The sequence below is a fragment of the Physeter macrocephalus genome, unplaced genomic scaffold, assembly GCF_002837175.3.
Source record: "Physeter macrocephalus isolate SW-GA unplaced genomic scaffold, ASM283717v5 random_634, whole genome shotgun sequence".
In the NCBI taxonomy this organism is placed as follows: Eukaryota; Metazoa; Chordata; class Mammalia; order Artiodactyla; family Physeteridae; genus Physeter; species Physeter macrocephalus.
In genome coordinates this window covers 22,045-50,000 of record NW_021145828.1, presented here as the reverse complement: position 1 = coordinate 50,000, position 27,956 = coordinate 22,045, and the positions used below count along the sequence as shown (strand labels likewise).

General features: G+C 58.8%; 1 protein-coding gene across 1 annotated transcript in view; it reads left to right on the top strand.

Moving 5' to 3' along the window:
• Positions 1-3,066: 3,066 nt before the first annotated feature.
• The window catches only part of LOC102982526 (myc box-dependent-interacting protein 1), a gene marked incomplete at its 3' end in the record, with an annotated part of 46,930 nt that continues 22,040 nt past the window's right edge, over positions 3,067-27,956 (top strand). Inside the window, exon 1 of the mRNA XM_028485753.2 lies at positions 3,067-3,276. Within this exon, the coding sequence (XP_028341554.1) occupies positions 3,193-3,276 (84 nt within the window). The remainder of the gene's footprint in view (positions 3,277-27,956) is intronic.

Genomic DNA, 27,956 nt, shown 5'->3' with positions numbered 1-27,956 from the left:
ACTGAACTTTAAAAAAAAATTTATTATTTTTTTTGGCTGTGTTAGGTCTTCGTTGCTGCGCATGGGCTTTCTCTAGTTGCGGCAAGCGGGGGCTACTCCTCGTTGCGGTGCGTGGGCTTCTCATTGCAGTGGCTTCTTGTTGCGGAGCATGGGCTCTAGGCGCCCGGGCTTCGGTAGTTGTGGCTCGCGGGGTCTAGAGCGCAGCCTCAGTAGTTGTGGTGTACAGGCTTAGTTGCTCCGTGGCATGTGGGATCTTCCCGGACCAGGGCTCGAACCCATGTCCCCTGTACTGGGAGGAAGATTCTTAACCACTGTGCCACCAGGGAAGCCCAAGACTGAACTTTTAATACCTATGTATTGATCATTTGAATTTCCAATTTTGTGAACTGTCCACCTGTGCCATTTGCCCATTTATTTGTAGAAATCTTAATGTTTTTCTTATGAATTGTGAGTTCTGTTTTATTTTCAAAGATATTTCTTTAGTTTCTTGCACTTCAATTTTTTATGTCAACTTTCTTTTCAAAACGGAAATAATTTTTTTCCTGATGGTGAAAACAATGCACTATCCTGGTAAAAAGTAAGACACTAGAGAAAACCATAAAGAAGAAAGTAAAAATCGCCTACATTCCTACCCTTTGGCCTACACTAACATTTTTTGAGCATTTCCTTCCAAACTCTTATCCTGTGTGTTGACGGTATTTTTTGAGGTTTAAAAAAATTGAATTTTTGCGTACCCTCAAACAAGCGTTTTTTTAAGTCAATACTTCCTCCAATGGTTTTGTGCTTTAAAAAGTCTTTCCAATCTAGAGATCAGATAAATAATTATCTTTTTTAAAGATAAGAGCTGTGTGTATTTTTTAGTTATGAAGGCAACATAGCATATTACAGAATATTTAGGAAATTAAGGGGAAAATATCAGCCATAATGCATAGCATATTACAGAATATTTAGGAAATTAAGGGGGAAAAAAACAGCCATAATGCCTTGATTGTAACACATCTATATCCTTGTGCATGCTTCTTTCGAGTCTCTGACCATGAGCACTTACTTTTATGTTGTTGCAAGGATAGTGCATGCACGATTTCCTGTCTTCTCCTTTTCACTCATAATTATACTTAAGCATTATTTTCATGTTGCTACACAATCTCTGTAATTGTTTAAAATGATCCTCTGATGGTCTCTCTGGTCGCTGCGCTGTCTAGCTAAGCCTATCCTGTTGATAACCATTTAAGGTGCCTCCAAGTTTTCTGTCAAGTGCTATTTTGAAACACCAAAGTCCAGTGAAGCAGAATCTCCCACTGTTCCCTGGAGGCTGACTGTAATATGATTTGACTTCTGCTGATTTTCTCCTTTCCTCAGAGGAGGACTGGAAGAAATCGCTCTTAGAGAATGGTTAGAAAAATGCCAAACATAAAATTAGGAGGAGAGGGACCATGAGGTGAAAGCTTGATGAGCTTTTAGGAGAAAGCTGCCTTCGAAACTGCACTGTTTAGGTTTTGTTCTTGTAACTCAGGAATCAGGCATGAGTTTATAATAATAATAATTTTGACAAAATGCCTTCCCCTCATGCAGTGCTTGGTGCTTTTCCTGGTATGCAGTTCTATGTATCAGCTGAGGGCCTTAGTGCTGGAGGGCCTGGGTCTGAATCTCTGCTTATCTCTTTGACCTTCAGCAGCTGCAGAGCCTCAGTCTGTCTTTCTGCAAAAAGGAATAATAATAGGCCCGGAGGACTGAAATCCTGAGCACTCTCGGGGAAATACCACAGGAGTAGCCAGAGAGGTTGCAGAGGAGCCTTCCCGGGGAGCACAGGCCAAACCTTTTTTTCCTGGGCCTCGGTTTCTCCATGAGCGTGGCAGGCTTGGTGTATGGTCTGCAAGAGCCTTTCCTGCTCCTCCCAGAGGCCTCCAGGGGACCCCTGCCCTGGCTCCTGCCTGGGTGCTGGACATGTCCAGTCCTCCTCAATAGGGCCTCCAGGACTCCTCTCAGCACTCAACTCAGCCCACATCCCTGGGACACACCCTGACTCCCAGGGCAGCAAAGTGCTGTGGCATCCTTCCAAGCCCCTGACATGATTTTGGGGAGGGGTGTGGTGGGGTCAGTAAACCCAATGCATATTTATTAATTTTGAACCAGTGTCATTGGTCTGTTGGCAAAGTTGTCATCGGTCGGTTAGCAATAACCTTATCTTCTCTTTGAATAATGACAATTACTCATTTTTCTTCCAGCAGGGCATAGGAGAACACCCAGTGTATAGTGCTTGGAGAGGCTGGGATGTGGAGTCAGAGGTCTGGCTCCAGGCCTCTCTCTGCCTCGTTTGCAAAACGGGAGAAATACTAGCACCTACTTCATCGGGCTGTCCTGGACGCTGACCGAGATAATGCCTGTCGATGAGGCACTTAGCCGAGTTCCAGGCACACAGGAAGGCTCAGTACTTTCAGGCTGCTGTTATTATAATACTTATCCGCAAATTAGAAAACCGAGCGCCTGGTTGGCAAGGGACGAGGCAAGGGGGACTGTTCACAGGTGGCGCCCCGAGAACCCAGGTCGAGAAGGGTGAACCTAGAGGTCAGGACGAGGCCGAGCGTCGAGAGGGGGGGGCCAGAGGTGAGCCCCGGGAAGGAGAGGCGGCTCCGGCTGGGCTGCGCGCTCCAGCCCGGGCTCCCTGATCGCCACACACTTTATCTTTGATTTCTGAAAGCACCCTTCTCCTCCATCTGGCCTCCTTTCCGGGGCTGCGGAAAGGAAAGACGGCCCGCGGCGGCGCCGGACCCAGGCCTGTCGTTTTCGTCCCAGCCCCGGGGCGGTGTCATCGGAGGGTCCCGGGAGTCCCGCTCGCCCCCTCAGCCGCGGCGACGGTGGGCGCCGCTCCCTCCTCGCGGCCGAGCGGTTCCGGCGCCCGGGTGGCCCTTTAAAAGGCCGTGTCTTGTCCGGAGGGGGCGGGCGGGGGGCGCTGACCGCCGCCGGAGGCCCGGCCCCTCCTCCCTCCCCCTCCCTCCCTCCGCCCGTCCGTCCCTCCCACGGTCCCCGCGTCGCTCGCTAGCTCGCTTGCCGGGCGCACGCTCCGCCTCCGCCAGTCGGCTCGGCGGTCTAGTGCGCGGCGTGGAGCGGGAGCCCGGGCCGGACGCGCGGCCGGGGGCCGGGGGCTGGGGGCTGGGTAGATCGGCGCCAGCCACCGGGCAAGCCTGAGCCGCAATGGCCGAGATGGGCAGCAAGGGGGTGACGGCGGGGAAGATCGCCAGCAACGTGCAGAAGAAGCTCACCCGCGCGCAGGAGAAGGTGAGCGAGCCCGAGCCCCTGCCGCCGCGCCGTGCGGACACCTGTCCCCCACCCCCGCACCGGCGGCTGGCCCTGACCCCGGGCCGGGCGCTGTCACCTCCAGACGAGCGCTGCCGAGCGCCTTCGGGGGTCCACAGGCTGCGCCCCCCGGCGCTCTGGGTGCCCTCGGCCGTCCGCGTCCTCCGTCTCCTCTCACCCCCGGCGGGGGGCAGGAGAGGGCGCAGCTGTCCCTTCACCCCCCCACCCCCACCCCCGCCGCTTTGTATCTTCGCGGCACCTCTGCAGAGGAGCGGCGGCCCCCGCTCTTCTCCGGGCGCGAGGTCCAGGCTAACCCCGCCCTGGAGGCCGAGGCCCGGAGGTGGGAGGCGAGGTGGCGCCCCTAGCCCTCCGGGACCACTTGAGCCCTGCGGGCGGGGCCGGCGCTGGGGCGAGGGGGGTCTGCCCGTTGTCCCCAGGGTCGCTTAGCTCCGGGAATCCCGAGGCTGCCCCTCCGCTCGCGGGTGCCTCCGCGCCGACTCCAGGCCTCTGAGCGCTTCCTGCGCCCGCCGTTCCCTCCTCTCCACCCGCCGCTCCACCTTCTGTCCCCGTGGGCCGAGGGAGGGCTCAGGTTTCCTTTCCCGAGAGGTGCCTGCGGCCTGGAAGCTCCGGCCCGGCTCCCGGGGAGCAGAGAGCTGCGCACCCCTCGAGAGGTGCCCTCGCCGGGCAGGGGCTTCGTGTTTCCGGCCGCGGGGGGAGAGGGTGGCGGCTCTGGCTTTGGGAGCCCGCGGCCGGGTTGGGGAGCCGGCCCGGAGGAGGGGCGGCAAGCCGCCGGGGGTGTGGAGGGCCCCGCAGGAAACCCGACCCCTCGGCGCGGAGAGCCACTGTTTGCAGCCGGGGCTTCCCGTGGCCCTCGGACTGTGCAGGAAACGCAGGATTGGGCGGCAGGGGTCCGCGCCCGCCCGGCTTGCTCTCCCTAGCCGCCTCTGGTTTATTGAATTGGATCACGCCAGCTGCTGACGCCACTTCCCCTGCCGACTCCAACTCTGAAATCTGAGATTGCAGAATCAGTGCTGCTGCCAGGGTGGCCCCCCAGTGCTCCCCTGGCCGGGTCTGTCCCCTCTGCCGCCCGATCCCGGAGTCCGGCCGGCCTTCCCCCGCCAGGCTTGTGGCTGTTTATAAACAATGACTTTTGCAGCTGAGACCTGCGCGCTCCCTAAGGATGCAGCCACGTGATAGTGGGGGTGGGGGTCGGGGTGAGAGCGGCGGCGGCCTCTGGAGCTTCCCCCGCGCTTCCCTCCGAGTCCTGCGGCTCATCCTTGTGGTCCCGGGTTAAGGAGGTGGGTGGGTTGCGTAGAGGGAAGGGCCCTCAGCCAGACTCCAGATCTGGCCTGTCCCAGCTGTCCTCCTCCCCTCCCCAGGGCGGGACGAGGGATTAGAGTACCACAGATAGCTGGCTGGGGGCTGGGAAGGCTTCAGTCGCCCAGGTTGGGGGGAGGGGCGGGGCAGATGCCTCCAGCCCTCCCACGGCTGGGTAATCCATTTAGGTGCCTGGAGCAGGCAGCTCTGGGTCTAAGCCTGCTTCCTGCCCCTGAGGGGCTGTGGAAGATGAATGGGAAGCCTTGGGAAGGCTGAGGCAGTTTCCCTGCCCCCAATCCAGCGACGTCCTAGTCCTCCCTGGCTCCCCTTTGCTCTTGCTGTGTCCCCTTTGCCTACTTGCCTTGTTTCTGCAGCATCTTTCAGTAATTTCAGGGGCAGTAGGCATGGGCTGTATCCCCTCCGTGTACATGGCGAGAGGTCATCATTGACCCCACTGAGCTGCCCCCCCTCCCTCCTTAGCCTCTGTTCTGTGGCCATGGGCAGTTGGTTGACAGCTGGTCAGCTGTGGATGCTGGCCTTGGCCAAGGGCTGGCCCTGCCCGAGCCTGGGCCTCAAGGGACTGGAGTTGCTTAGCGCTGTTGCTGTTCTCTGCCCCGTGGGCTCTGGTTGGGAGGTCTTCCCCAGCGGAAGCCAGAGCAGCACCACGGGCATCCTGGCCGAGTCTGGGAAAGTAACCTCCCCTGTTGGCCCAGCTGCAGCCCCCTCCCAGGAAGCCCGATGACTTGACCCACACCAGTCTCTCCCCTCTGCCCTCCGGAGGCTCAGAGTCTTGCGTTGCAGGCTGGGTGCCGCTGACCTGGCTATCTCCTCGGCATCTTCAGGTGGCCCTCAGGACCATGTCTAACTCGCAGTGTCAGTGGTCTCATAGGCACCCAGCCCCTGGCCCCACCTCGCCTTGGTCAAATCTATGAGTAAAGGGGCAATTCCAGGGGTCCTGGTGCCACGGCAGGGTATTTCCTGAGCAGGGACAAGCAGGCGCTTGGGTGGAGGGCCTAGGTTGTATCTGCATAGGAAGAAGGGCCCCCATCTCTCCTCTTCTTTTCCTCACCCTCGATTTCCCCCCAAGTCCTCTCTGCCCAGACGTCCACCAGGATTCAGAGGGGGACGGTGAGGTGTGGGAGAGCTTGCCCGCTGGTGCCTGTGGAGCCAGCTCTCCTGTCCCCCAGCTCAGTGACTCCCCGCTGGGCCCTGGCATTGCCCATTGACCCGGCAGCATCCACCACTGGTCTGGGTGCTCCCTGGGGCTTGGGCAGATCCGTGTGGGCACCCAGCATTCACCTGGCCCCAGCAGGTGCAGAGTGTTACGAAAAAACAAGGGCGTTTGGGGGCTTGGCTTGGGAGCCCTGACGCAGGCTCTGGGTGGGCTGATTTGTCCCGTGTGTGCTCCTTGGCCTTCCCTCATTCAGCGAATCCCGCCTGGACCTGTGCTGTGTGCCTGGGCCTGGGCTGAACCCGGGGTGCTGCGGGGAGCAGGGTGCACGTGGCTCTGGCTGGCGTGGAGCTTACTGTCGTAAGCTGGTGTGAGGAGGGCGTGAGACCACAGCGGAGGGCTCCCCGGGGCCCGCCAGCCCAGCATGGCACTGTCACCGCTCACCTCCCAGCCCCCAGCTGCCCCCAGGGTGCTCGGGTGCAGAGCATGTGCCTGGAGTTCGGACCCGGGTACCATGAGGTCATCTTCCCGTCGCGTTTGGCTTGTCGGATCCTCTATAAATGACTCTGTCCATTTTTGGGCCTCAGTAGGTGGCTGGGCAGAGCCAAGTTGGGGTGGAGCCTGGGTCAGATGACAGAGGAGATTAGGGCTTGGTGGGCTGGGTCCCTGGGGTGATGGGACGGTTAGGGAGAAGGGACAGGTGAGGTGGGGGTATGCTCTGGCCTGCTTGCCCCGAGGTCCACTGTCCAGAAGTCCTCAGGGGGCGTGCGTGAGAGAGGCCGGCCTGTGCTGGTGGAGCCGGGCCCACGGAGGGCTCAGGGGAGGAGGCTCTGCCCACTGTCTGCTCCCCCACCCCCCACTGGCCCGGCGCTGCTGGGAGTGGGGAGGCCTGGCTCCGAGGGACAGGGCCTGGGGCTGTCTGTGCAGGGAATAGCACTGGCGTGTCACAGCAGATGCTCCCTAGAGGGAAGGCGCAGTGGCAGTTATTTATAGGACCCTGACACATGGCCATGATGGGGCCACGCTCATCTGGGTGGTCAAGGTCCGCTGTGCCATAGCCATGGAGGCCTCCTCAGTAGGAGCCAGGCCTTTGCAACCAGTTCTTATGTTCACGGTGGCCTTGAGAGTAGCCACGCCACACAGAGGGCAGGGGGCAGGGAGCCCGCCGGATCTGCTGGACGGCCTCTGAGGCCCCGGGCCCCGGTCAGCAGTGGCTCTCCTCCGCCCCGACTTTCCACTGTCCTCCCCATCGGGGTGTCTCTCTCGCCCCTGACTGTCCTCTCTCTCGTCCCCTCCCATGTTGGCTTTGCCTCCGTCACTCTGTACCTCCCTGCACTGTGTCTCTTTCCTCTGATCTTACACAAGCGTTTCTGCACCTCTCCAGGCTCGGATCAGCTTCTCCCTGAACCCGGGTTATTTATGTAGATGGTTCATCTTGCCAGCACCGCAGAGAAGGCTCCCGAGCTAGGCGTCATCTCTGGGTGGGGTGTTTCTGGGGGCTCGGTGGACGTTTGGCTGAGGCCTGTGGGTGTGGGAAAGTTGCAAACGTGACCTCCAGACTTCCTGGGCCTCAGGCGTGAGCTGAGGCCCCTCTCCATCGAGTCTGCTGGCTCGTGGCAGGGCCCAAAGCAGGCAGAGGCTGTTTTGCCCAGGTCGGCTCACTGGGCTGTCTGGGGCCTGGAGGAGGTGTTCCCCGGGGGGGCGGGGGGGGGGACAGCTGTGGGTCAGGGTGCGTGTGGAGTGGGGGAGTGAGCCGCTGGTCACCAGGGAAGGGGTGGGGTGTGTCGAGAGCGGAGAGGGGTGGCTGGGCCGTAGATTTGGGTTGGATTTGATCAAGTGTTGAATGCCTGTGGGACCTGTGGATCCTGTGGACTCTCAGAGAGGCTGAGGCCTCAACTCTTCACCCTCCTTCTTCGCAGATGACCTCGCCGTGTCCCCTTCTCACCTTCGCTGTCTGGCGTCGCCCAGGCCCTTGCCCCTGGATGAGGCGATCTCCGCCCAGCTCGCCCCTCACCAAGTTGTGCTTCTGTCCCCACTTTCTGCCTTAGCCCGGCCTTGCCTGGGCTTTTGCCATGAGGTTCTAGAATCCCTGGGTCCTACCCAGGGGCGTGTCAGAGACAGAGCCCGGGCATGGGCTCGGCAGGCAGCAGGTGAGGATCCTGGGTTCCCCTGACCAGCCAGGACCTTGGGCAGATGGCAGGACCCTCCTGAGCCCAGTTTCTTCATTTGTAAAGTGGGGGTAATACTGGTTCCCCTTCACACGCCCGTTGTGGAGAGTAGCGCCTCGGACAGTTGCACGTCACACAGCAAGTGCTCAGTGGGCAGAGCCGCACGGTGACCCAGAGACCTCCCTCCCCGCCAGGCCCTCGTCCCAGCGCTTCTCCCTGGAGTGTCCATTACAGACCTCTGCAGACAGCTAATCCCTGCTGAGCCCTTGACGGATCAGGGTTTGTAACGTTGTCCCAGCCCAGGGTGGTGTGTGTGCGTGTGTGTGTGTCCATGTCTGTGTGTGTGTGTGTGTGTGTGTGCAGAGGAGCGGCGTGTGGCGGGGGAGGGAATTGCACAGTTCCGGGCTTGGGGCGGGAACCGGACTCGTGCACGTAAATCCGGTGGCCCTGGCTAAGTGTTCCCCCGTCTCTGGGCTTCTCTCTGGCCATCTGTAAAGTGATCACGGGGTTTGCTTCTTCATTTACTTGAAAAACCCACTGTGTGCTGGGCACCGTCTTGGCTCTGTAGGGCTGAGCAAAACCAAGCCCCCGCCTGCCTGGAACTGACATCTCGTTGGGGGAGACACTCAAGAAACGAAAAGTCTGGTCGCAGGTAGATACAAGAGCAGGGCAGCTTTTCCTCAGTGGAATGTGATGGCTCAGATCAGTCTTTCCTGAGCATTCCAGGGCCGGGCGCTCACATGGTGTGCGAGGGATTGGTTTGGGGAGAGGCTGAGCCGAAGCTTCTGGCTCCAGGTGAGAGGGCATCTGGGGGATGACGCCTTCCTCTTTGATGTCACCCTGCTATGTGGTTTTCTAAAGCTCCTTTTTTTTTTTTTTTTTTTGCGTGGCATGCGGGATCTTAGCTCCCCGACCAGGGATTGAACCCACGCCCCCTGCATTGGAAGCATGGAGTCTTAACCACTGGACCACCAGGGAAGTCACTAAAGCTCCTTTTTTGGCAAGTCTCTTTTTGGGATTAAAAATGCAAAGAAAAGGACACCAGAGCTGAAGGGCACTGACAGTGCAGGCCAGGGCTGCTTTGTGGGCGGGGGCTCTCACCCAGGATGTAAGAGGAGGTGGGAGGGGCCAATAAAAGAGGAGGAGGGAGACACCAAAGATGGCCCAGCCCAGGGAGGACCACTTACGAGATTTTCACATCAAGCAGCAACTCAGGGTAGTGGCAGCCACTCTCTAGCGAGCTGGGTTGGAATCCCTTCCCACACGTTACTACCCTTGGTCAGGTCACGTTGACCTCTCTGAGCCTCAGTTTCCTCACCTGAAGTCAGTGGTGAGAGCCACAGAGAATGCTGTGTGAATTAAATGGACACAAATGAAGGGCAGGGCTGGTGGTTCTTGTGCCGGGGATGGGGCATGCCTCGTGGGACCTGGCTGGCATCTGGGGCTCCTGGGGCCTCCCCAAAGAGGCTGCCACCTCCCAAAGAGGCCACATGGTTCTGGACTGGGCAGCGAAGCTGGCTTAGTGCCAAGGGCTGGCAGGGGTCAGGGCTGGGGAATTGAGAAGAGAAAGGCAGGCTCTTCCTGTCCCAAGGGAAGCCTTTGTCAAATATTAACTTAAAAATAACCTGGTTTGTTGCACACCTGCTGAGCGCCAGGTGCTTGGTGAACATTCTCATCCTCACGGCAAGCAGGGGAGGTCATTATGATACCCATTCAGCAGATGAAGAAACTGAGGCTCAGAGCAGTGGTGTGACTTGCCCTTGGGCTTTCCTGGTCCACTGTCTGGGGTGCTACCTCTCCCTTGGTGACTAGGCTCTCAGGCCAGGGGGAAGGCCCAGATCATGCAAATAAGATGAGGATCTCTATCCAGGAGGGAAGGCCTGTCTGGAGGAGCAGGGTGTCATTTGACAGATTTTGTCCCAAGACCTTCCCCACCATTAAATTAGATCTGGGGCTGCTTGTCTGCCCCTGGGTCCCCACGTGGGGTCTAAGCTTATATTTTGGGATGTGGCCTTTCTGTTTTGGGGGTGTTTGGTGGGCCCTGGGGTGAGGGGACAGCCTGGGGTTTCCTGAGGCAAGTCTAGGGACAGGAGTTCGTACCTGCAAGTGAGGACAAATGAGGTGATGTGTGTGTGTTTTCCCAAATATGAAAGCTGCATCCGCTTTACTCAATATAAAGGAACACCCTTTATACGGAGATTGTATCTACTTTTGTTCATATTGTGCAACAGTGTTTCTTTTATGAAATGATGGTAATTCTGGTAGTTTCTTAATGTTTTGGGGGAGGAAATAGTCATAATGCTGACCGCACCCCCCGCCCTGCAAAACACACACACACACACGCACACGCACACGCACACGCATGCACGCACGCACGCACACACACGATTTTCCTGGTGTGGAATCTAAAAGTCTGGGGCCCAGTGCCCTGGGGCAGTTTGCTGCCCGCCCTGTGGACTGGCTGCCTGGAGCTGGGGTGTTGTTGGCTGCTCTCCTGGGTCCAGGCTTGAAGCAGGCCCGTGGTGGCCTGGGGCAAGCCCCCTAGAATATCTGCTCCACAAGGGTGGGTCCTGCCTGCTGCAGTAGCTGTGGTGCCCCAGCTCTGCACACAGTAGGTGCTCAGCGCTTCCTTGTTGACCGGATGCTTGGATTCTTCAGGCAGGTAGAGGCAGGCTGACGGCTGGCAGAGGCCCGGGAGGCCCTGGGTTCAGGGTGTAGGGTGGGAGGGGGAAGGGCGTTGTGGCTGCTGGATTTCAGGCCCCCAGAGAGCCCAGGTCTTGGGGTCAGGTGCAGGGGGCGCATCCGGCCCTGGCACAGGCCATTCCGAGGGACCCCTGGGCATCGCTGCTTAGAGCCTTCTCCGGCAGTAAAATGTCTCAGGGCTGTGATGGTGCTACCCTGAGCCTGGGGCTGCAGTGCTTGGGCCCAGACGCTCGAGTTCTCAGGAGTGGGCTGGGGCCCTGCTGGGGAGCCCTCCTTGGCTTCAGGCCAAATGCCAAAGAAGGGTTGGCCTGGGCCGTCTGCAGGGGTCCTCTTCCGACCTGAGAAAGCTTTGAGGTGACCGGGGTGCCGGGGATCCCTGACCTGGGGGCCTGTGTGATTTGCTAGACCTGAGACTCACTGCTGCCCTCAGACCCACTTGGGCTTGCTCTCGGCTGGGCCTCTTCCATCTGCCTCCTGGACCTCACCTTCAGCCCCAGTCCCTGACCCCAGGTCCCAGTGCCACGGCAGATGGGGTGGGATTGGGGCCACAGCACTGGTGGAGGGTGGGTTTGGAGCCTCGGGGTGGCCATCGGCCTTGGGTGCTGAGACCTGTCCATGGTGCCCCTGGGAGTGGGCATTTGTGCCCTGTCGCCCCCATGCTGTGCCTGGGGTGACCGGCTGGGTCTCTGCTGCCGTCCCTGCTCTGTGGACAGGGGGCGGGCTTGCAGATATCTCTGCCTCTGCAGTGCAAGGGCCGCAGTAAGGCGGAGGCTGAGCCTCAGGGGCTGGGAGTGAGTGGGCGGCAGCCGGCAGCAGCCACCGCAGTGCTGGGGGGAGGGACTTGTCACTGTTGTCGCTGCCAGTGGAGCTGGGGCTCTCAGGCCCTCAGAGCCCCTGCAAGCCCCCCCATCCTGGAGCCCCCAGGGCACCTTTGTAGGGACATCCGAGCTGGCTCCTCGCTTTAGATGCCTGGACTTCTGGCGCTGAATTAGCTCCTCTTCCCCTTGTCATTCTCTCCTTCGTGGCCTGCCCACTGTGGGCCAGAGGGCTGAGGTCTGAGAGCACTGGGAGGAGAAGAACTGGCCCCTGCCCTCCAGGACCTCCCAGCCCCACACCCAGTACCCATCACAGCACGGGGGTGGGGAGGTGAGGGGAAGGACCCTGGGGTCCTGAGGATCCTCCCATCAGGCCTGAGCAGTCAGGGAGGACTGCTTGGAGGAAGTGGCATCCCCTCTTGAGGGAGTGACCTGGGTCAGGTGAGAATCCAGCTGTGCCCAGGAAGGTACGGGGGGGTCTGGGGCAGGGCTGCTGTCCTGGAGTCCACTCCGTCAGGACTGGGGTCACAGCCTTCCTGGAAAGGCTGCTGTACATCCTGTACCTCCCCCCAGTACATGCAAACCTGCTTCTCTCTGTTTTGAGGCCACAAGGTGACACTGTGGAGGGGATGACACTGCTAAGCCCGTCGAGCTGGTCCTCTGGGAGGGGTCAGTGGGCCAGCTCACCCCTGTTCAAGGCACCCCAGTGTGCTCTGCCCTTTGAGGCCAGACTAGATGGCCAAGTGGGGGTCCCCTAGGTCTTGGATCAGAGCTGGAGAGGGTCCTCAGAGGACGAGGGGTCATGCCAGCTGGTGGGAACGCTGGCTCGGAGTGCAGACTGCAGGGTGAGGAGTGGACGACAGCAAGGTAGCATTGTGTGGATGAGTCTCGGCCAGCGGCTGGCTGGTGAGGGGTCCAGGGCTCCACCCAGGCCTGTGCTTGAGGAGCTTTGCAGGGGCCGTGGGGCTGGAAGGCGGCTGGGGTGACGGGAGCGCCTTGCCAGCCCTTTTTCCGACAGCTGCTGCTACTTTCTTTGGACCTTTTGGTCACCTTGGCCTCTCCCCAGGACTGCGACCAACGTGTTGGAGCCCTGGCGAGCCGGGTCCCGTCGTTGGGCACTGAGGACAGACCTGGCCCAGGGAAAGCTGGGCCGAGGGGTCTCCCTGCTGCCCCCACCCCGGCCCCATGTGGCCGCCCTTACTTCTCTGCTCTGAGACGGCATCACCTCTCTCAAGACGTGTCCTCCAGCCTGTCAATAACTATCTCGGGGCCAGATGTGGGTGATGGAGTGGATGAGGGTGCTGAACTGGGCCCCGGATCCCTGGCAGGCGGGCAGGAGTCAAAGAGAGATTGAACAAGGGAAGGGGAGGAAGGAGGTTGGGGTGAGTGCGCGAGAAAGACTGACCTGGACAGAGAGAAGGGAGCGTGACCCCGGTGACCACCCACCCGCTCTGGGGTCCTGGGCGAGTCATGCCCTCCCTGAGACCCTATTTCCTCCTCTGTAAATGGGAATGGGAGTTCCTGCCCACGGGCTTGCGGAGAGGGTCCAGGAGGAAGTGAACATGATCCGTGCCCAGTGCCTGGTGGGGTGGAGGAAGTGATGTGATCAGTGCCTGGGCGGGGGGTGGGGTGGAGGACGCACAGGTTCTGTTCCAGGGAGCATCTTGGGAACCCCTGGGAACCCACAGGTAGGGACCATTCTGGCCTTTGTGTTCTGATGACCAGATTCTTGAAATTGAATTGCAGTGCATTTTTCTTTCCTTTTTTTCCTGTATAGGCTGAAAACACTAAATCGGGAGGGGTGGTGTTGCCTCCCCCAGGAGGGAAGCCAGAGCCCCCCTGAGCCGGAGCTTGATTGAATGGGCGGGGGGAGGGCAAACAGTTCCAGGTGGGCTGGGTTGAGGGGCCTAATGAGGGGAGGGACCTGGGGACATAGGTGAGGGGTCTCCCATCATTCATTCCTTCGTTCATTCGAGGAACCCAATGCATAGCGGGAAGAGCCGGGGCTTGAGAGATGTGGGTTGAACCCTGGCTTGGCCGCCGAGCCTCCGTTGCCCACCTAGGAACTGGGAAGCATGAGATGCCCCTCCCAGTGAGGGAAGGTGAACTCCAGGACTCCTGTGAGTGATAACGGTGGAGCTGAGTTCTGCTGGGTCCGGCTGGGTCTGGGTGATTCTGGAGGGGAGGTCAGGGTTAGCATCTCCGTGGCATTCTGTGGTTAACTGAGAACCCTCCCACCTGCTGTTTTTCATTTGTTCCTCTCAGTGACCTGTGAGGTTGGTGGGACTGGATTATGGTTCCACTTGGCAGATGAGAACACTGGAGCTCAGGGAAGCCCTGGGATTTCCTCCCTCCCAGTCTTGGACTTGGCCCCAGCTTGGCCTTTCCTGGGAGCTGCCAACCCCCATCCATGAGCGGGGACAGGGTGGTTGGAGGATGCTTGGAAGAGATTATTGTAGTGCAAATGTGAATGCTGAAATGTTTTCCATTAAAAATCAGTGGGTGGGGGCTGCCTTTGTGGGGCGAACACCCGGGGAGCATTGTGTGTGTGAGTGTGTGTGTGTGTGTGTGTGTGTGTGTGTGTGAGTATGGCTGTACCAAGAGAAAAGTCATAGATAAGGAGCAAGTAGAAGACCTTTAGGTACTCAGCAATGAACTTGAAAGTCTAAGAATAGAAGAATCAATGGGTTAGGTGGAGAATTTTTATCAAGAATAAAAGATCATTGATTAGAAAGAAAACTGCATGATGTGACTAAAACTTTCACCGGAGATTATCCTACTAGGATAGATTGTGTGTGTGTGTGTGTGTGTGTGTGTGTGTGTGTGTGTGGTGTGTATGGGGGAGGGGGGCTGGCCTGCTAGAGGAGAAGGTGACCCTGCAGAGCCACCTTGGGACTTTCCACATGGCCCCTGGGATCCCCCATGACTCCACCAGGCAGGTGGGGGAACCTGGCTTCATGCAGGAATCTGGGACCCCAGAAGGTCAGGGTCGGATGTGGAAGGAACTGTCCTGACTTGACTCCCAGGGGGAGCCTCAGGTAGAGAGAGACCTGGGTGCAGATTGAAAACAGAGTTGGGGGAGGGGAGGGGAGACTTGAGGAGGAGTTAATGGCCAGGAATACAAGTGGAGTCTTGATCTAAACGGAGAACTAGAATCCACAATTAATTGGGTGCATTTGCTGAGCCTGGGACAGGATGAAAATATTGTTTGAAATATAAACTAAGCCAGGAGCTAGTTTCTAAGTTGTGTGTGTGTGTGTGTGCGCGCGTGTGTGTGTGTGTGTGTCTGCCAAAGACTCAGTGGTGCAGTCTGTTCTGGAAGTGGGTCTGGCTGAGCTGGAATGTCACCACCTTCCCCAAGTTGACCAGCCCAGGCCTCCTGGTGGAGGGGACCATGGGCCTGGCAGGGGCCACAGCCAAGGCGGCGTAGGGGGGGGTCCTGGGCCCTTCCTGTGGGCCTCGGAGGCGGCGCTGTCCTGGGTCTGGTGGATCAGGTGGGGGCCATCCTGGTACTGAAACTGAGGAAGCTGCCCCGAGGCGTGGGTGCAGGGCTGCAGGGCCGCCTGGGAGAGCTGAGTCAGCACCGTGGGAAACCCATGGTCAGCAGCAGGACAGAACCTGATGCCTGTGTCCCAGTTTTGAGTCTGTGCACCGTCGGATCACGCTGTCCCACTGTGTGCGCTGTGGGCGGAGGTGAGAGACCAGGAGAGGCCACACCCACATCCTGCAGCCGGCTAGTGCTCTCCGGAGCCACGTGGTGGGGATGGGGGAGACCCAGGATCCGGGCTCCTGCCCCCCTCCGCTCCACTGGGGACTTGGGCCAGTTACTCAACCCTTCTTATTTTGATTTGCTCCTCCATACAGTGGGGTGACCATCCTCCCTGCTAGACCCGAGTCTTCAGTGGTGGAGGCTGGTCCCTCTGTGAGTGTGTGATCCTGACACCTGCACACAGTAGGCACTTAACATGGAGTTTGGGGTGTGAGGCTCCCGTGCACGAGGGATGGAAAAGGCTTCTCGGAGCATCTTATACAGCGTGGCAGGTGGAAGGCCCGTCCCCTCTGAGCCTCGGTTTCCCCGCGTGTGAGGATTTAACGGGGGAAGAGGTGTCTCCATTTCACAGCCGAGGACACTGAAGGTTGGGGTTCCAGCTCTCGGGTGGGGTGGGGCTACTGAGGCGCCTTGGCGGATGTGGGGTGTTCAGCTGTGCCCATGCCCTCCGTGTGTGTCCAGTTGGGCCATCCTGCCCAAGTCCGGGCCAGCCTTGGCACAGCAGTGGTGGAGCCATCCAGGCTCAGCTTGGGATCCAGACGGTGAGGCCTCGGGGGAGGAAGGAAGGGGAAGGTGTTGCCCAGAGAGGGCCTGGCAGGGGCCAGGTGACACCGTGGACCCCTTCCCACCACTTTTAGGCCTCCCCCCACCCCTACTCCCTCTCCCGTAAGCAGCAGGAGTCCCTTCCAGCTATTAGATGCTCCAGAAGTGTCCAGAGCTGTAGCATGGACTGGCCCGGAGCCAACATCCCGGGCTCTAGGGCTGGGTGTCCACCCCAGGCCATGCCCTGCACTGCTCTTTTCTGCTCTCCTCCTCTGGCACATTGCTGTGATTTTGTGTTTTTTTAAAAAAGAAATGGGTAACTCTGACTGGCAGCTCAGCTTTCCCTTACTGTTGAACTGTGTTTCTCCTGGGAAAGCGGGCCCTGGGGGAGGAAAGGGACAGGTGGGTGTGAACAACCTCCGCAGCAGGCCCAGATGGTGAGCTGGCACTGGCTGTGATTTCTGGGGGCCAGGGCCCTCTTTTGTGGGGGTGTGTGGGGAGTCTCTGCTACCCCTCCCTGTCCACACTGCCTCAGCTCTTCTCAGGGAGGGAGGTGGGTCAGACCCTGAAGACCTCCTTAGCAAAATAGACTCCAGGACTGATGCTCTGCCCCAACCCTGGGAAGTCAGAGTTGGAGGGGCCTTTTGCGCTCACCTGGTCCTTACCTCTCGCCTTTCAGGGTAGAGGTGGGACCTTGGGTGGTGACCTGCCCAGACCTCTGGCGGCCCCTGCATCGTCGCCTGTGGTCTCCGGGCTGGGAGGGGGAGGCCCCAGCTCCTGTCCACCGTGTGCTGATTTCCTGCATCTGCTGGGCTGGGAGGACCAGGGCCTCCCCCTCAGGACCCTCCCTGCCCACCGTATTTCTCTACCCCGCCCCAGCCCAAGACCAGTGGTGCAGGGTTAGCAGGAGGGAGCCTGGGAAAGCCCCTCTTTCCATCAGAGGGGAAAGCCCCTCTGGACAGTCAGCGCCTCTGCCAGGGGCGGGGCCCCCACCAGCCTCCCACTCCGGGCCCCTCTTGTTTCCCGCACCCTGGTCTTTGCCCTTGCTCTGACTATGCTCCCTTCCAGCCCCTCCCAGCCCCCTCGCAGCCTTCCCCCAGCCCCTGCTCTAGTGGAAAGCAGTGGCACTGGCCCTGGCCCTGGGCTGGGAGCAGGACCACCCTCTTCTGCTCTGGGGCCCTGTACCAGTGAGTCCCCAGCCTTTGATTCTGCATCTGCAAAGTGGGGTGTCCTCACAGGAAGTGGCAACTTGGAATCAGGCCAAGGCTGGGTTAGGGGAGCCCTTAGGACAGCTCCCGGGCAGCCGAGGGCCTGGGAGGGACCACAGGGCCGGGGTGGGGAGAGATGGGGGGAGGGGGGAGGAAGCAGGCCCCCCCCCGCCCCCGCCGCCGTGCTGTGTCGTGGGGAGGGCATGTGTCTGCACTTGGCAGGACTGGGCGGAGCTATTTAAAGCTGACTCTGGGCATCAACTCCTTTGAGTGACAAAAATAACAACAATAACCAAAATAAAAGCACTAACATGTTGGGAAAAAATACCACATGTCTTATGTCCTTTAGGTACTCTTTAATAGTTCCAGGTTCACAGATGTGGCCATGGAGGATTCCGAGTGGTAAAATGAATGAATAGCCTGGTTGCACATTTAGGCCAAACAGACATAGGCAAAGGGCCGAGGGCATTCGGAGGAATAAGTGAAGCCTTGTGCCTGGGGTGGGGGTCAGAGAAGGCTGCCTGGAGGAGGTGATGTGAAGGGCTGGCTTGGCCTGGCGTCAGTAAGGAAGTGGTTTCCTGATGAATATCGTGGAGGTGGCCGTGGTCCTGCCCGGTCAGACCTTTGCTTGGCCCCAGGCAGGTGGGTGGAGGTGAGACCTTCACCTCCCCTGGCCTGGCTCTGGCTCTGTGCTCTGCTGAGTTGGGGGCTGGGCTCATGCTTTGCTGCTTCTCCACACAGGCTGTTGCCCCAGGGAGCCCAGCAAGCAGCTGATGAGGGGCTGGTGGGAGCTGGCTGGGCTGGAGGGGCAGATTCCACCCCTCTGCTGATGGCCTGCGTCGTGGCGCCTGGGGCTGAGAATAGCACCCACACTCGCACGGAGGGGACAGGTGGGCCAGCGGTGGCTGGGGGTGGGTGGTACTGACATCTCTGAACAGGTGGTGTGGAGGGCTGGGCGCAGGGCGGGGCTGTGTGGTCCTCCGCTGGCCCCACCCAGCACAGACGCGAGTTGCCGGCGGGTGACCTTGTGTCTGGGAGCCCTCCCTGACCCCTCTGTAGAGTGGGCGGCATCCTGGGCTCAGCGCTGGCACGTCAGACAGCAGGGCCCATCAGGGCTGCTTGTGGGTCGTCAGAGGCCAGTCCTCTGAGCCGCTGTTTGAGCTCCAGGGGGCCTTTACCAGTTTACCCTTTTACCAGGGGTCAGGGTAATGGTGGTGGGGCTGGCAGGGCCCCTGCAGAGCCAGGGGGAGGAGGCTGCTGAGGGTGGTGGGGCCAGGAGCGGGCTGCTGTGCAATGCTGTGTGTAAGCCCGCGTGAGTCATGGGGAGCAGGTGCTTGGGGCGCCAGGCACCAGGCAAAGGAAAGGGATGTGTGGGCCGGGGGTGGGGGGGTGTGGGGTGGACGAGAGGGAACGAGGTGGGAGCGGCTGCTAGAGCTTTCTGGCTTGGGTGGGAGGAATCCCAGGTCAACAGGGGTAAAGGGACAGGGGGAAGCCAGCCACTGCTCTGTGCTGGACCCTCTTAGCTACACAGCCCCACTTCATCCTTAGACCCCCTTGAGGTCTTGGCTGGGTTTGCTGATGGGGCTCAGGGCTCAGAAAGGTGAGCCCTGGCCCCCTGGCCTCCCCCCATTGGAAGCGGTCCTCCTTCCCTTCCCTTCCCTTCTCTCAGCTGCTGTCCAGACCAGACACGGAGCTGGTCACCACCCTGAGCTGTTGGCCAGGGGTGGGAGCCACTGAGGGGGCAGGCGGGTGGGGAAGGGGAGCAACCAGAACCCAATGATGGGGCCTGTCCTGGCTGCACCGGGGGTCCTGGCTGTCCCGGCCTGCCTTCCCGACACCTCTGGGGACCTCAGACTCACTGTGACCCCCAGGGGTCCCCACCTCGGGCGATTCAGGCTCCTTCCCTCTTGGTGCTCAAACCTGGCGTCCCCCTCAGTTTTCTCCCTGTCACCCCATCCTTGAGCACTTCGCGCCATTTCCTGTCTTGGCCCTAAACCATCATTGCCTCTCACCTGGGTCACTGTAGTCACCCAGGTGGGCTTCCTGCTCCAACCTGTTCTGCAGTCTGTTCCCACACAGCAGCCTGGGGTTTTGTAAACTGTGGGTCAGATCACAGCTCTCCAGAGCCTCCTACTCCCCGCTGGAGTTTCAAAGCCCTGTGGCCTGGCCCTGGCTGCCAAGGCAGTTTGTGCAGTGGTTGGAGGGTCTGGCCTCTGGAGCCAGGCTTGGGGTTTGGATCCTAACCACCCTGCTGGCTGGCTGTGTGACCCTGGGGAGTTTTTAAGGCAGTGCCTCAGTTTCCACGTCTGCAAAGTGGGAATAATAATCGTACTTCCTTCCATGTGAAGGGCTCGGCATCTGTGTTGCAGGGCATCTTCCTCCTACGCCTGCCCTCTTGCCCTCTTTCACACTCTGGCCTGCTCTTTCCACCCCAGGGCCTTTGCACTTGCTGTGCCCTCTGCCTGGTGTGGTCTCGCTCCTTCATCAGGTCACAGAGGTCACGTCCCTGAGCCCCGCCCTCTCCGTGCCCTGCTGTGTGTTTGTTCAGAGACTTCCATCGCCACTGGACATGCCTCCCCCTTGGAGTACCGGCCCTTCCAGGGCGGGGAGCCTTGCTCTGTTCCCTGTAGAACACAGCCTTCCAGGCTGGGGGAGGGCATCCCAGATGAGCCAAGCCTCAGCTCCAGTCCCAGCCCATACAACCCAGGGGCCAAATCCCTGAGTCCAGCGGCGGTGACTCCTCCATTGCATCCGAGCTGTGAGGGCCAAAATCACATGGGGGTCCCTGAGGAGGGAGCAGCTTGGGCCCACCCCGAGAAGTTGGTGAAAAGTCCCTTTCTTCCACTGGAGGGTGGGCTGGGTGGGGTGAGGGCTAGAGGGGGAGGTCTGGACAGTTGGGTGATGCTTGATTGTGGAAGGGAGTGGTTTCTCCTCTGGGTGGTCCTGGCCCTTCCAGAAGCCCTCCTACCCACATGGAGGCCTGCTTCTGGTTCTGGTTCTGTGGACATCCAGGAATGGGCTCAGACTGGCGGGTGGTTCCTGAGGGGAGGGGAACCAGTCATGACCAAGCCTGAGCCCCCTCCCGTGCCCCCTTGGGGCTCCAGGGCACCCCATGTGGGCTGACCCCCCTCCCAGTTCCTCCCATATGGAAAGGGGCTCCTTTAGAGCCATTTTGTTTGGGAACCAATGGCCAGGTTCAGATTCTAGCTGCTGTTTACTTAGCCCTGAGACCAGGGGCATTAGGCCTCAAGTTTTTGTGTTTTTTTTTCTTTCTACAACATATTTTTATTAATTTACTGCCTGATAGTTATCTATAATCCCTTTTTAAATTTTTTTTTTGGCCATGCCGTGTGGCATGAGGGCTCTTAGCTCCCCGCCCAGGGATGGAACCCAGGGCCCCTGCAGTGGAAGCGTGGAGCCCTAACCACTGGACAGCCAGGGAAGTCCCAGGCCTCAAGTTTCCTCATCTGAATACCTCCCTCTCATGGGATTTAGCGAATGCTCGTTAGGCTCTCGGACGCCTTTGGATTAGCGGCTGTGGCTGATCTGTGGCCACCTCCTCCCCGCACCGGCCCAGCCCAGCCCCTCCCAGCACCCACCAACCCCTTCCCCACCCCAACTTCGGCCCCTGACGCCTCTGCTCCCCGGTGCTCTGTTCTGGGCTGTTCTAGCCTCCTCCACCCACTGCAGCCCACCCTATCTTCCTCTGGGGTCTGGGTGGCCCTGCTCTGGCTTCTGGCCACTGGCTTATCTGCTGAACAGGCTGGAATTTCAGGCTTCCTGGGAGGGGAGGGGAGGGGAGAAAGGAGAGGAGGGCAGGGTTTCTTGGCTAGAATCATCTGGAAACTCCTTACCTGGGAGTAAGTAAGTAAGCTGGTTTCGACCAGACTGTTGTATTTCAAGGCGTTGTTGTGGGTCTGACATACATGGCGGCCATGTGTTTGTGTACCAGTTAAGGACGTAAAAAAAGAAAACCAAACATCACTTTTCACTCTCGCCAGTATTTCTAAAGGAAAGGAAGAATCACTAAAAGAGGAAGGAGATAATTTTAGAGTGACAGTTTCCCAAGAAAGGCCCGTTGGCTTCCTTAGTCGGTCAGCCGTTCTTACCAGGGCCCACAGGAAAGGAGGATGAGTCTCTGTGGACTGGTGTCAGGGGATAGCGACTTCCAGAACACGAGGACTTGTGAAAAAAAATAGATCACCAAGTGGGGTGAGGCCCTGGAGCTGCAGGGAGGCTTGGGAGGGGAACCTGGAAATGTTTTTTAGTTTTGTATTTCATTGCAAAAATGTATGCAAACTTTGCATTCTAATACACAATCTGTGCCGCTTATGTCACAAAAGTGGTTTCTTTACCAGTTAAATCTTTGGAACGCAGCAAGGTGGAGCAGGAATCTTTTGTGGTAAACAGACACGCTTCCTGTTACCCCCAGGCGGCTCTGTGTATCCCTGTTTAAGAATCACAGGTTGAGGGATTTCCCTGGCGGTCCAGTGGTTAGGCCTCCGAGCTTTCACTACCCTGAGGGCCTGGGTTCAATCACTGGTTGGGGAACTAAGATCCTGCAAGCCCAGCGGTGCGGCTGAAAGAAAAAAAAAAAAAAAGAATCACAAGTTGGGTTTGGGTTTTGAAATCCATCAGGTTCGGGGTCCTGGCTTGGCCACTCGTTAGCTGAGTGACCTCTCTGAGCCTGTTTCTTCATCTGTAACATGGGACCAACAGTCACACCTTGGGATGTCCTGGTGATATGAGCCCACCTGTAAGGCAATGTCAGGGGTGGTGGGCCACCCCTCAAGGTGGGTCCTTGGCCCGGGCTCCCTGGGGTCATGCCTTGCACTACGATCTTTGTGGCGCTTCGAAGGAGGGGCAGATGCAGTGCATGGGGAACTTGGCTGGGCGGGTGCATGGCTGAGAGATGACATCCGATGGTGAGGGGTACCCCCCGCCCCGGAGTGTGAGCTGAGCTCACAGACTTCCCCTGAAAGGAAGGCGGGTGGCAGCCTCTCCCATCACCTCCTCCAGCCAGCCGGGGGAGACGGAGGTGCCGAGCCAGGATGGGGGCACAGAGGAACCAGGGAAGGGGGCTGTCTCTTGAGGGCAGCCCTGCGTGTGTGCTGGGCTGGGGAGAGGGAGCTGGAGTTGGGACCCCCTCTCCTGCCTGAGACCCACCGGCCCAGAGGTGGCCCTTCCCGGGCCTGGAGCCTGGCTTGCCCCGCTGGGAGACTGTTGCTTTCCCTTTCTCTGGTTTTCTCCCCAGCTCGCTTCTGCATTCTGGATTGTTCTTCCATACCGTCTCCTGGCCTCCGCTCTGCTTCTTGCCTGGCTCTGTGGCCTCCGTGTGGTTCCTGCCACCTTCCTACTGTGTCCGGCGGCAACTGAAGGGCCGGGGCAGGAGCCATGTCAGGGAGTGTGTGTGGGGCTGTGTGCTGACACGTGGGCAAGAACCAGCACGCGGACACGCGAGTGTGCACATGGGCCTGCGTTGGGGGGCATTCTTGCCTGCTGCGGTTGGAATGCTGTTCCTGGCTCTTGCCCAAGGCCGGCGTTTTAACATTTATCTTTCTTAAAAAGTCATCGCCCTGGGGCTTCCCTGGTGGCGCAGTGGTTGAGAGTCCGCCTGCCGATGCAGGGGACGCCATGGGTTCATGCCCCGGTCCGGGAGGATCCCACATGCCGCGGAGCGGCTGGGCCCGTGAGCCATGGCCGCTGAGCCTGCGCGTCCGGAGCCTGTGCTCCGCAACGGGAGAGGTCACAGCAGTGAGAGGCCCGCGTACCGCAAAAAAAAAAGAAAAAAAAAAAAAGGTCATCGCCCTTTGGGGAAGTCGTCAGGCTGAGCCTGATGTGTGGCCAGCCTGGCACCGCAAGGAGGGCTGAGGAGTGCTGTTGGAGGGTCCCTTGCCATGCGTTCTGGAAGCCCTGTGTTCTGGACCGGCTTTCTGGACCCTGGGCTCTGCTCCTAGGCAGGAGCCTGAGCTGCTCCCCACCACTGCCGGCCACATCCGGGCCAGGGAGGCCAGACCCCTCATTCTAGCCGCTCTCTGCCTGGTGCCCACCCAACGCCAGGGTGCAGCAGCCGCTCTGGGGCTGTAGCCGTGTCACACTGGCCAGCAGATCGCCAGCCCTGGGCGTGAGCACTGTGGTTCTGGAGGCAGAGATGCCTGATGCGGCTGCGTGAGTGAGTGCACGGGCCCTCGGCGGGAGAGGCAGCCCCGGTGTGGTCACCAGCCAGCCGGGGGCAGGGGCCGCAGCCCAGGAGCGGCAGCCGGGGAAAGGACCCAGGAGTCAGGAGCCCTGGGTCCAGTCCTGGCCGGCCCACAGTCTCCTTGATACAGACCGGGGTTCTTGGCCTTCCGCAAGCAATGGAAACTGACTAGGGGCCAGACCAGAAATTCAGGTAAGGCTTTACGGCCCCCCCCGCCCGCTGCAGCTGGTGGGAGTGAGAACACACAACAGGTTCCCTTGCTCGCTTGCTTCCTGAAGGGGGGCAAGCTAGTTCCTTATATGGGGTGAGGGTAGAGGTGTGTTCAGGGGTTGGGCCGGAGGGGTGGCTGAGGTGCTTTGCCCACCCCCTTGGTGGTGCTGCGTGCAGGGGGCATGTGCAGTACCCTCCCTTTGCTCCCGACCCCCTGCTTTTGCTCCCGACCCCCTGCTTTTGCTCCGGGCTCTTCAAAGATGGCAGCTGGGTTTTTCGGTCTCTTTTGTCCATAATTTTGCACCAACTGTGCATGCACGCAGTTATTTTTTAGTCCCATATAGTTTCTTTGTATTTTATTGCTCGTGGAGAGGTGTGTCCAGGTGCAAGCATTGCAACAAAGGGTCCCAGGTCCCAGGCTGTCTCATTCTCATTCATGAAATGGGGGTGCCAAGGCCCACTGGAAGAAGAGGCCCAAGGGGTCCAGATGGCTGCACAGTGCCAAGAAGGGTTCGGCCAGGCCAGCATGGCATCCCTGGGCTAGGGTCGACTGTCGTAGGAGCCCATCGCCTCCACATCCCCAGGGCTCAGTCACCGGCTGGTGTGGCCTCGGCTTCGGCAGGGACGGACCCAGTGGGCAGCTGCAGGGCCTTGAGTCTAGCTCACTTTCCACAGCAGACGAGATCTGGGCTTCTTGGAGGAATGGCTGATTCTAGGGGGGCGGGGGCAGGGACCCGCTGAGCCTGGAGCATCTGGTAGTGTCAGGAAGCAAGGAAGTGCTCAAAGACTAGTGGAGGCGTGTCCACAGGCTCCCACTGGCCGAATTTAGGACAGTTGGAGCATCAAAAAGAATAATGATGGTAATAGACTATAGCACATTGAATGCAAAACGGAAGCAAGAGTCCATAACAATATCCCCATAAAGGCAAGACCAGGGGAAGGACTTCTTTATAGCACTGCCAGATAATATAGAGGAGGTGATAGAAGCCCGAGATAACAGCTGGTTCAGGCAAAGATGAGAGGCACAGAGCTTCTCAGACTTTAATGTGCACACAGAGCACTAGGGGACTTGTTAAAATGCATCGTAATCCAGCAGGTCTGGGGTGGAGCCTGAAATTCTATATTTCTGCCAGGCTCCCAGAGGGCTGTGATGCTGCTGGTCCGTGGACCCCACTTTGAGTAGTAAAGTATTAAATGGATATAAAGACATGGGTAAAAAGTTATTGGCCGTGGACAGTCACAGAGTGGCGATGTATCGCCTTTCAGATGACTAGTTAATTATCTAGAGACAAGCCGTCTCTACAGCAGAGATCCAGCAAACACTGCCCGACCAAGTGGTCAAGCTCAGCACCGGAAGCAGGGGGCATCCTGAGGTGATGCTATTGAAGGACACATTACCTCTGTAGTATGCTTGCCAAAACAATGTTTAACCTGGACTTAATCATGAGGAAATGAGCAGATGAATCTGGAGTGTAGGGCATGCTCCATGGGACTGGTTTGTACTCTTAAAAAATGTGTGGCACGGGGAACCATACTCAGTATTCTGTAATAACCTATAAGGGAAAATGATCTGAAAAAGAGTAGATATATATGTATAACTGAATCACTTTGCTGTACACCTGAAACTAACACAACATTGTAAATCAACTGTACTGCGATAAAAAAAATGTCAATATCGTGAAAGAGAAACAAACATGCACAGTGAATAGGTATGTGGGGGAACGTTTTAGACTAAAGGAGACAGGAGACGTGACAATAAAGAGTAAAGTGTGTACTAAGTGAAGTAAGTCAGAAAGAGATATCCCTTATATGTGGAACCTAAATATGACACAAATGAACATATCTATGAAACAGAAACAGACTCACAGACATAGAGAACAGACTTGTGGTTGCCAGGGTGGAGAGGGGGAGGGATGGATTGGGAGTTTGGGATTAGCAGATGCGAACTATTATATAAAGGAGGGGTAAACAAAGTCCTACTGTAGAGCACAGGGAACTATGTTCAATAGCCTGTGATAAACCATAATGGAAAAGAATATGAAAAAGTATACATATGTAAAACTGAATCACTTTGCTGTACAGGAGAAATTAACACAACATTGTAAATCAACTAGACTCCAATTGAAAAAAAAAAGCAATGTGTGAACTATGAACTGAGTCTGGATCCCAGATCAAAAACCAAATAACCCAGACCTAAGGGAGATTTGGGGGACAGCTAGGCATGTTTGTGTATGGACGTATATTGGGTAATAGTAATAAGTGAAGAGTAAACCTCGGGGATGCCATGGTGCCACGGGGATTTAGGAGAACATTCTTATTCTTGGAAACGTGCCGACGGCCTTAGGGGTGAAGGACTCGGGGTACAGGGTCATGATGTTTGCAGCCTACTTTCCAGTGGTTGGGCTAACATACAAACAAACGAACTAAACTGTTTCAATAGAGAGAAAGAGAGAAAAATAGTGGCCTGTGGTAACAATTGGTGAGTTGGGGGAAGGGCAGATAGCAGTCTGTTGTACTCCTCTTTCAACTTGTTTTGCCATTTATGTGGTTTATATTTCAAACTAGAAGGCAGGAGGGGGCCTATGCAATGTGGCAGTGCCTGATGGGCCGGGGCTTACCTCTCCCCGCTCCCTCCTTGCTCTGCTGAGGCCCTGCCCACCTGGCTCCTAGGTTACTAGAGGGTTGGGAGGAGTGTGAGGACAGGCGTCCATCACAGGGGGCCAGGGGGGCCCGGGCAGCATCTGGGCTCGAGGACCATGAAGCCGGCCCATCCCGCTGTTAGGGACGGAGGATGGAGCAGGCGGGCAGGAGTCAGGGGGTCACCCCGGGGTGTCGGGGAATGAGCCAGAGACCCTGAGGCCGTGGAAAGTTGGGGCAGAATATCCTGGGAGGGGGCAGCTCCAGCCACCAGGTGGCCTTTGGCCCAATTCTGATGGCCACCTCTTCATTTTTGCCTCTTGGCGTGTCTCCATCCGAATGGGTCCCTGCCGTGTGACCCCTGGGAAAGCCTGGCCTTCTCCCTGCCCATCTGCCGGTCTGTCTGTGTGCCCCTGCCTGCCCGGGAGCCTCTGTGAGGCTGCAAGGACGTGCATCCTGTTGCTGTGGTCCCCTGACCGCAGGCCCTGCCCGGAGGAGGAAGTGCAGTGGTGACGCCCAGCCGCCCGGGCGCAGCTCAGTCCGTGACCAGCCTCAACCGAGGCCGTGGCCGTGGAGGTGCGGGAGGAGATGATGAGGAAGGTGAAGGCCCGCTGGGGTCTCAGCGGCTGGGTGGTGGGTGCCCGGGGGAGCTGAACGCCCCTGTGTGTGAGCGTGAGGGCTCCGGGTGCTGGGGGAGGCGGGAGGAGGTCTCCATCTCTGCTGGTCTCTAGAAGGGCTTTTCTAGCCTGGTCCAGAGCCTGGGGGCCAGGGCTTCTGTCCTGGGCCCCTGGGCTGGGCTTTTCTCACCAGCCCTGTGCTACATGTTCAGATGTGGGCGTGTGTGCCACACATGCAGGGGGCGGGCCACGCTCTGGGAGGAGGGAGGGGTCCCAGCGGGGCCCCTGGGGTCAGCCGAGGGGTGAGTGCCTGCACGCTTGCTCCCCCGCGCTGTGTTGGCTGGGCTGGGTGGCTTGCAGGGGGCCAGGTCTTCTGGGTGCCCCTCCTCCAGTCTGGAGCTTGGGAGCAGCCCTGTGCTCACTGCTGACTGTGAGGCCCTAGGCTGTGGTCCTGATTTGTCTCTGCCATCTGTCACGTGGAGCCAAGGACACTTACCTGTGAGGAGGGGGCCCGTGGTGTCTGTAAAGGGCTGTGCTCGGTGGGCAGTGAGCGATAATTGGTCCCTGGTTCAAACGAGACTGGCCCCGGGGGCCCTTTCTGTTCTGGGTTTGGTGGCCGGGTGTGTGGCACAGCTGGCCTGTCCCCTGGGGCCACTGGCCATCCAGGAGGAGAGAAGGGGGCCTGGCAAGATGGCCCGGACGAGGCCTCTGGGCCGTGAGAGAGGCTGGGGAAGGGGCACCCCCTTCCCCTGCAGCACCCCGACCATAGGAAGCTGTCGCTGAGCCCTGGCACTTAGAGGCACTCAGCCGTGTCCTGTGAGCCTCCTGCCCCGTCCAGGGAGGGGCCGCTGGCCCTGGGTCACAGCCCAGCCCAGACAGGCTGACCCATGGACGCTGTCGGGGAGGTTTGTTCTGCCACCAGCTCCCCTCTTTCTGCCCTGCCCGGGGTTGGTCCTTCCGAGGCTCTCCACACCCTCTGCTATCCAGCTGCACTGAGGATGTTGTGAGAGCAGACGGGGTGGCACCGATAAAGCCTCCTGGACCGCTGGGCTTGGGCAGCGGTCGTCTGTCGCACCGTCGAAAAGACTCCCCTTTGTTTATTACAAGGGAGACATGCGTGATGAGTGTGCGATTAGTGTGGCTCTGGGAGCGTGGGGCTCCCCGAGCCACTCCGTAGCCCTGGACAGGGAGCCGCCGCCGGCCCCCTGCTCACCTAACGCCTGCTCGTTTCCAAACCCGGCTCAGTGGCCCTGCACCTCCTGACACCCAGAGCTCCCCTGCGGCCCTCAGTGCTTTGCCTGAGCA